The sequence below is a fragment of the Toxotes jaculatrix genome, chromosome 3 (assembly GCF_017976425.1).
Source record: "Toxotes jaculatrix isolate fToxJac2 chromosome 3, fToxJac2.pri, whole genome shotgun sequence".
Classification (NCBI taxonomy): domain Eukaryota; kingdom Metazoa; phylum Chordata; class Actinopteri; family Toxotidae; genus Toxotes; species Toxotes jaculatrix.
Genome location: NC_054396.1, coordinates 25,954,497 through 25,962,786, shown reverse-complemented (window position 1 = coordinate 25,962,786; position 8,290 = coordinate 25,954,497). Strand labels below are relative to the sequence as shown.

General features: G+C 44.3%; 1 protein-coding gene across 1 annotated transcript; it reads left to right on the top strand.

The window, feature by feature from the left end:
• Nucleotides 1–1,999: 1,999 nt before the first annotated feature.
• Nucleotides 2,000–8,290, top strand: trib3 (tribbles pseudokinase 3). Its single transcript, XM_041033897.1, has 4 exons — nt 2,000–2,643; nt 5,671–5,943; nt 6,138–6,430; nt 6,533–8,290. Exons 2-4 carry the CDS (start codon nt 5,671–5,673, stop codon nt 7,017–7,019), a joined length of 1,053 nt encoding a protein of 350 aa, XP_040889831.1. The 5' UTR covers nt 2,000–2,643; the 3' UTR covers nt 7,020–8,290.

Sequence of the window (8,290 nt, the reverse complement as noted above, 5' to 3'; positions counted from 1 at the left end):
GTGATTCTGGATTTCCAATCCTGCTCAGTGTGTCAGTGTATAATGCAATCATCTATAAGCAGCTCCTCTTTATGAAACAAGCAGCTGCTGTATAAAATTAAACCTCTTACTGTGCTGACTGATATTTTTAACACATTGTACGTCCTCCTTCCTGTGTTGTTCACAGATACAGTCACTCCTTCAGAGAGAAGTTGCCATTTGTATGACCTATGAACAGTATTTGTAAGGTTCGCTGTCCTTGTCAGACTGGATTTAAACTTGTTACAGATGATACTACATAAACATCAAACGTCTTACAAGCCACAAAAGCTTTGCTGATGTGAACTGAACTTTCTGCTAAAACAGGTGTAGAAACTGTGACTCATTTTGTGCCCTATGAAAATATTGTTGTTTTCACGTTATAGGATTACGTCTAAAACAAAATGGCCTTTTCCCACTACAGGCTATCCCATCAGGACTAACGGAGCAACAACAGCTCATTTTAAAGCTTATTTAAAAAAAAAAAAAAAAAAAAAAAAAAGTAATCGTCTGTGCAAATCTATGTTCTGTGTTGCACCATGAGAACAAAATTGCAACGGATGTTATTCACACACACTAAACACTAAGCTGCTTCTGTTACTGAAAGCACTGCTGTTGTCGCCTTGGGGTAAAACTGTCATCACACCATTTCACCATTTGCGTCGACTGATATCTGTGTTTGTGAGACGCAAATAGGCCAGAAAATGAAAACAGTTTGAGCTGAAGGGACACTTGTTCGAGTTAAATGAATTTGTGTTATTTCTCTAGTTCACTTGACTTCATCACGCTTTCATGAGGGGGCACAATATTTTTGTTTTAGGGACGGATTTTGTCCATGGGGGACGAAACTTGCCTACTGCTGTTTTACAGTAACACAAATGCTTAAGTAGCAAAAGTTACATGAATGTCTGCATTGGTGCCTGCATTCATTCACCTAAAAATTAAAACTGTCAAAATATATAATTTATGTTGTAAGCACAAGGTCTTTGAACACATGTAGCCTTATTGTCTGTAACTTTCCCCCCAGGGTGTGTTAGCTTGTGTTCACTGAGTGTAGACTTTAGTTGTTACGCTCAGTAAAGAATCACAAGTGTACACTCAGCAGCACAGTTCAACCGTTGTGTAATAGATCTGACCTTTGTGGAGGTTGTATTACTATATAATCTGTATCCCTGAGCGTGTGATTGTGTGTCATGCTGTGTCCTTCTCTACTGTAAATGTGAAGCTGAAGTGTCGTCTCTGAGCGACGCAGCAAAAAGATATGTGTTTTCTGTGCAAGCTTAGCTCATAATTCACATCTTGAATTTTCCAGATTACTTTTCGTTTATGTAAACCAGGTTCCTCCTGGTCTCACTTTATGTGATTCTCACCCTCTGCACCAGGCTGAAATCTGAGAGGACAGGAGGAGGAGGGATGTTTTTTGGCCTTTGGGCCTTGTTCACCAAAACAAAGGCATCTCAAATAGCTTGGCGTTTGTTTACTGTCAAACTGTAAAAGTTGTTACTTGGAAGTCAACCATTGAACTCCAGCTTCTCAGTGCAATAATGCCGTAATGAACTTTATTCTTTTCTCTCCTGTAGAGATTTGACGAGTTGCTCAGCTGCAATTTTCTTTTAAAAGTCCTGCAATAAATCCCACTTTTTTCCCCTGAGTTTGTTTTAGTCTGTTATTTATCCTCCCATTTGTTGCTATAAATGGGGTGGACAAAATATCAGAAACACCTGTCAGCGTGATGTAAAGCAGTGGAATCAGCTCTTCTCTGAAACAAACGCTGAGCGTTTTAACCTTCATTAAGGCTGAATGCGGCGCAGGGCTGGTGGGCCGCAGTGCTCTCAGCTGGGTGGAGACTGACTCTGACCCTGTAGTTTCGCTCCATTTAGGCCCGTGTCTGTTTTCTGACGACTGATCGCTTCGGGATTGCAACATCGAGGCTCCGCCCCGCCGGATGACGACACCGCGGGAGGAAACAACGTAACCAAACATACCCGGAGTCCGTCCGAGTCCGAGTCAGTCTGGCTGAAAGTTCTGGAGGCGAGCAGGGTCAGGCGAGACCGAAGTCCGGAGGGTCAGACTGGATTTAAATTAGACCGAGACACGGAGATTATTATTTGGTTTTAAATTTGAACCCACATACGGACAGAAGGATCCGAGGACTCGGCTTTGTTCGCTTCAACTAGAAAAAAAAAAAGAAACAAAAAAAGTAGTTTTATTTTTCGTTTTTTTTTAAATCGAAAGTTTCGGTTTGGTTTCGTGTCAGTCTTCGGTCAAAGTGTCTTTTACTCAAACCGAAGAAGAAGCTCAACACCGAACAGCTGACTGACGACAGATTGCGCAACCGAAGCGGTAGCTTAATAAAAAGGGAGACAAAGACGTCACCACCAGACAGAAGAGTCCCAGTTCTCCCAGTGTCAGAGCTGCTGGTTCCAGTCGGAGTTCAACTTTAAAGAAAACCTTTGACTTTTTATGTCTTCCGCCACTTCTGGTTCAAACAGAGACAGGCACACACACACACAGAGAGAGAGAGAGAGAGACCACCAGCTCCACGCTGACTCCACTGCTTATCTACTGGATCTACTGGTTTCCTGTTGACCAACCATTCGGACCAGTCTGTCTGAAGAGCGCAAGGTAGGAAAACTGACCCGAGAGCAGTGGTGGAAGAAATACTCACATCTTTTACTTAAGTGAAAGTAAAAGTAATGTAAAAGTTCATCCAGAACAGTAGTCATTATCCAGAATGAGTTCTATATGTGTTATATTAATATTATAGATTAACTATTATACAGTACAGACTATAATATATGAAATTAAATGTTTTAAGGTGATCATACCTGGCAGAGTAACTAGTAACCACACCTGTCAGATGAATGTAGAGGAGTTTAAAACAGACAATTCACAAAAAGTCAGAAGAGTTCAGTCAGGATCAAAACAGGCTGAACTATCGTTAAGTTCATTCTTAATCTTAAAAACGGAAAATTGACAAACCAGTCCCAAACTCAGGGTCAACTTACCAGCTGTTTTGGTGCTTTCAGCTGTATGACATGGTCTTCATCAGCTGACAGAGTTTGCTCTCTTGTAATTTGATCTGATGTGATGAAGAGTGTGATGCAGTTTGAAGTTCTGGAAGAATCTAGTCTAGTGGACGTCTAAGTGGGACTGTGCTGTCAAACTTTTGTTTCCAAGGCCAAGGATGAAATTTGACATGTCAACACAGACGACTCTGTGAAGACTGAGCAAAGTGCATCCACTGATGAAGACCGAGCGATGTGCTCGGCAGCTTGGGAAAAAAAAAAACTAGCAAGTAAATAGTGAATCAAAAACTGTTACAAATGACACTTAAGTCATCAGGAGCAAATAAATAAAGATAATACAAAATAAATAATAAGCCCGATCAGAGCATCTCAGCCTCTGACTGAGCACTGTGACAAATTTTACTAGTCAGTTCACACACAGACCTGGTTTGTCTGATCAGCAATAATCAGAAATCTATCCATGATTACTGGCTATCAAAAAATTAGACAAACAGTACTAGATAAGACATAGCAAACTAAGACATGTTTAATGTCACCAAAGTGAAAGTAACTCCTTTATGCAAAAATACTTACATGTGAATATTTGCTGTCTTAAACAAAAACAAACTGAATGAGACAGCATTTAAAAACAGTACCTTGGACTCTGGGAAACTGGGATTTTGTGTGAGGCTGGTAGAGAGGACTGAGACTGAGAGCAGTGGTTCAGTCATGTTTGGTCTCAGTTTTAATGTCAACCTGTAGGACAGAGAGAGAACGTCAGACAGTCAACGTGCATATGAAGATGAGTGACACTGTTCAGTAAAGCTGGGTTAAAGGCTTTCGTCTAAGTCAGAAACAAGAATAAACAGAGATCAGCAGAGCTCAGAGCAGTCAAATCTCACACTCACCGAGCACTTTATTAGGAACACCACGCTTGTAAGAGGTCGGGCCTCCCTCTTTCCCGTCAGTTCTTCGTGGTTTGGATTCCATAAGATGTTGGAAACCTTCCTTTGAGATTCTGGTCCATGTTGACATGATTGCGTCGCGTCATTTCTGCAGATTGAGGAGGCCACTGAAGTTCACTGAACTTACTGTCATGTTCGTGAAACCAGCTTGTTGCTTTGTGACACGGTGCACCCCCACACCATTACACCCCCACCATCATCAGCCTGAACTGCTGACACAAGGCAGGTTGGCTCCATGGATTAATGCTGTTGATTCCAAATTCTGACCCTACCATCTGTGTGCCTCAGCAGGAATCCAGATTCATCGGATCAGGCCAGTCCCTCTGCAGAACTGCTGCTCACTGGATGGTTTTTTTGTTTTTGGCACCATTCTGAGTTAAATTCTAGAGACTGTTGTGCCTGAAACTCCCAGAAGATCAGCAGTTTCAGCCTGTCCGGCACCAACAATCATGCCCCGGTCACAGCCAGTGAGATCACATTTTTCCCCCATTCTGATGTTCAATGTGAACATTAACTGAAGCTCCTGGCCTGCATCTGCAGGATTTTTTTTTTTGCATTGCACTGCTGCCATGTGATTGGCTGATTGGGTAACTGCAAGAATAAGCAGGTGTACAGCTGTTATACTAATAAAGTGCTCGGTAACTGTAGAGAGCTAATTTCCTGGGTCTCCTCCAGAAGTGAGAACATCTCATTCAAAACCCCACTGTGTTTTGTGATAAGTAAGAAGTAAAAACAAAATACTTTAGAAGACAGAGCGAGTGAATATTACAAAGGTGGATTAAACCAAGTTACAGTTATTGGTCAGAAAGTAACTGTGGATAGTGGATGCCAGTTTGTCTCAGAGTATAGAAAATAAAACCCATGAACATCCTTCATTTTTCAGAAAGACCAGTGAAGGGAATGCTATATGAGAGATTGCATTAAGTTACAGAAGCAAGTGGACCAGAAACGTGTGTGTGTGTTGGAGGATGACATTGCGGTCGTGATTCTGTCAGTGACTCAGGTTGTCTCACCAGAGTGAAAGCAGCGTTGGCCAACATTAGGTTTCCACACAGCGTCACTGCAACAGCTGCAGGCTCTGAAAAACTTTATGTAAAAAAATCGCACACTCTCACTGTGGTGCGTGCGCGTGTGGGGTAGGTGTTGACTGTATTTAAAGCCTGTTTAAACTATAAACTGTTGTTCTCTGATGCAACGATCTGAAAGCTGAGGCGTCTGTCAGCTTACAGGAAGTTGCATCATGAAGCCTATAGACACGTTAACAGTAACATGTGAGCAGCAGACACACAGAACACAGTGAGATGTGATGCTAAGAAAACTCTTACCAACGTATGTGAAAATATTTCTGAAGAGGGTTTAGTGGAGGGAGGAGGCTCAGCTGGGATGGCACCTGCAGAGGGCGCTGCAGTGAAGAAATGAAAGAGCCCGATCAAGTTCGACCTGACTTTGCCCGGTCGCCGCCTCTGACATAATTCACCAAGCATCTCATCTGACAGCGTTTCTACTGGAAGCATACTCGACATAAATCAAACAGCTTTTAAAATTACACACTCAAGTTCCCATGCTAATGATCTGTAAACAGAAGCTCTTCTGTAGTGGAAACACAGACTGAAATTTCTCAGCAACCTTTCAGTGCTACTAATTAACCTGATGATGTCACTTTTCTCCTCCAATCACAGATGAGCGTGGCCACAGCCAGGTCTCAGGTGTGTCTGAAGAGGCTACTGGACGAGCCCCAGGATAATTTACTGAAATGTAAACGAGCCCGTCTGGCCCCGCCCCCTCTGGCACCCGGCCTATCACCCTGCCTCAGGCCCAGAAACCCCGCCCCCAAGCCGAGCCAAAGCCAGTTGCCGTTTGGAGTCGGACCGTACTTCCTGTTTGAACGCTGTGAGGGGGAGGAGACTTACAGGGCTGTGCACACACAAACACAGCAGCAGTACACCTGCCAGGTAACACACACACACTCCTCTACCACTACTGCTGATACTGCAAAAAATGCTACTAATACTTCTACCAATACCACAGATACTGCTGAGAATACTGTTGGTGACACACACACACACACACACACAACAACAAACAATATAGTTTTAAACCATGGCAACTGTTGACCTGACCTGTTGTCTGGTCTCCGTGGTTACAGGTGCTCCCTCTGCGTGGTTACCAGGAGCAGCTGGCTGCGTATGCCCGGATCGATCACCACGACAACATCTGCGGCCTGCTGGACGTGGTGATTGGCCAGGACAATGTGTACGTCTTCCTGCCCGGTCACCACGGTGACATGCACGCTTACGTGCGCAGCAAGAAGCGTCTGGGCGAGGAGGAAGCGGCAAATTTGTTTGCTCAGATGCTTAATGCCGTGATGCACTGCCATCACCACGGAGTCGTCCTGAGAGACCTGAAGCTCCGTCGGTTTGTGTTCACCGACAGACACAGGTGAGACTACTGACACACATCCAGTACTACAGATACTGCTGCTGTCACTGCAGATGCATAAAGTGGACTAATATTGTGCTTTGCGTGCTTTTCCTCCTGCAGGACTCACCTCGCCCTGCTCGGCCTCGGTGACTGCGTCCTCCTGCATGGTAACCACGACGACTCCCTGACGGACAGGCACGGCTGCCCCGCCTACGTCGGCCCCGAGCTGCTGACCAATGGGAACGGGTCTTACTCAGGTCGCGCCGCAGACATCTGGAGCCTGGGCGTGTCTCTGTACACCATGCTGATCGGACGATACCCGTTTCAGGACACGCAGCCTGCCGCGCTGTTCGCCAAGATCCGCCGCGGCACCTTCAGCCTGCCCGATTGGCTGTCGCCGCGGGCCAAGTGTCTGATTGGATGCATGTTGAGGAAGTTGCCTGCTGAGAGACTGGAGGCGTCTGAGCTGCTGATGCATCCGTGGCTGACCAATCCCTGCACTCCACATCACAACATGCACAAGACACATCACAGCTCACACACAACGCCACAGAATAAACAAGAGGACGACGACCAGGTGGTGCCAACGTGGACTAAAAAACAATAACACACACACTTAAACACACATTTGTACTTCTATACTTGTGAGGATCCTCACTGAATGCATCCCCGAACACTAACCTCAACCACCATAACCAAATAACTCCTGTCCTTTAACTGAACCTGATTCTAACTTTAGCCCTAATGGTGGTTCACACTTAGTACAGTTCGCGTGGACTGGTGTGAAAGCTGAACCCTGAACCCAGGTGCAAACTGAACAGCCAGACCCAGACCACCTGAAAAGGAGGGTCTCAGTCTGCGTCCAAGCAAACAGACAAATCACACGTGGTTTGTGGTGTGAAAACAAAGGGACCAAACATCAGATGTTGTGACAGTTGATGCAGTTTTGGTGATGATTTCCAAACCAAAAGCTAAAAAATTAAATCCATCGGCTGATTTTGAGCTATTCAAGTAGCGTCCTCGTAAGCAATCTGTATAATTAATTTAAAATCTAATAATATAAAAAAAACTAACACAAACAGATGAGGACATGACAAAATGTCCTCACTCCCACAGCCAAAAAACTCAAACTGGTCCTCACAAACATAGACATACAAGAACGTATAGACACTATGGAGACAGTCTGATCCTGGATTACTTGACCCTCAGGTGCCTTCCTCTCTCTGTAGCTATGTCTCAGTTCCTGCTCCGCCTCCATAGAAGTGACCCCACCTTGAGGCCTGAACCTGCTTCTTGTCTTCCACAAATTATTTGAGCTACAGAGGCTTCACAACTGAGTCACCAGTAACTGACATAAACCAGAACTCATGGTGTGTTCAGGTGCTCCTCGTCAGCTCCTAAAGAGTCCCATCCAACGGGGAGTCACACTTGACATGAAGACATGACAGACAGCTGTCAATCACTGTAAGAGCGTAATGGTAAACATATCCGTCTGAATTCCATTAATCAGTGCGTTTACATGCACTTTCACAATAACCCTGGTTATATCCTACTTTTTAAATTGTTGTCATCAAATCCCATATAAAGACCAAAGTATTGTGTGTGTAGCCAGAGCCTGATATACCTTATTCCTCTGTGCCACAGAGCTCCTTTGTTTTTCATAAACTATTAAAAACACATCACTGAGCCACAGCTTTGCCTTTCATTACAGTAAACACAGTCATTGTAGGTTATTCTGAGTCAAACCCACACACACTGCCCTACTGCTGTAAATACTCAGCCGCAGCACATTTGCTAAAAACTACATTGCCCAGCTGTTTTTAAGGAACTTAAAGAACCTTTTTAAAAAATGAAACTATATAGTTTTTAGCCATTTTT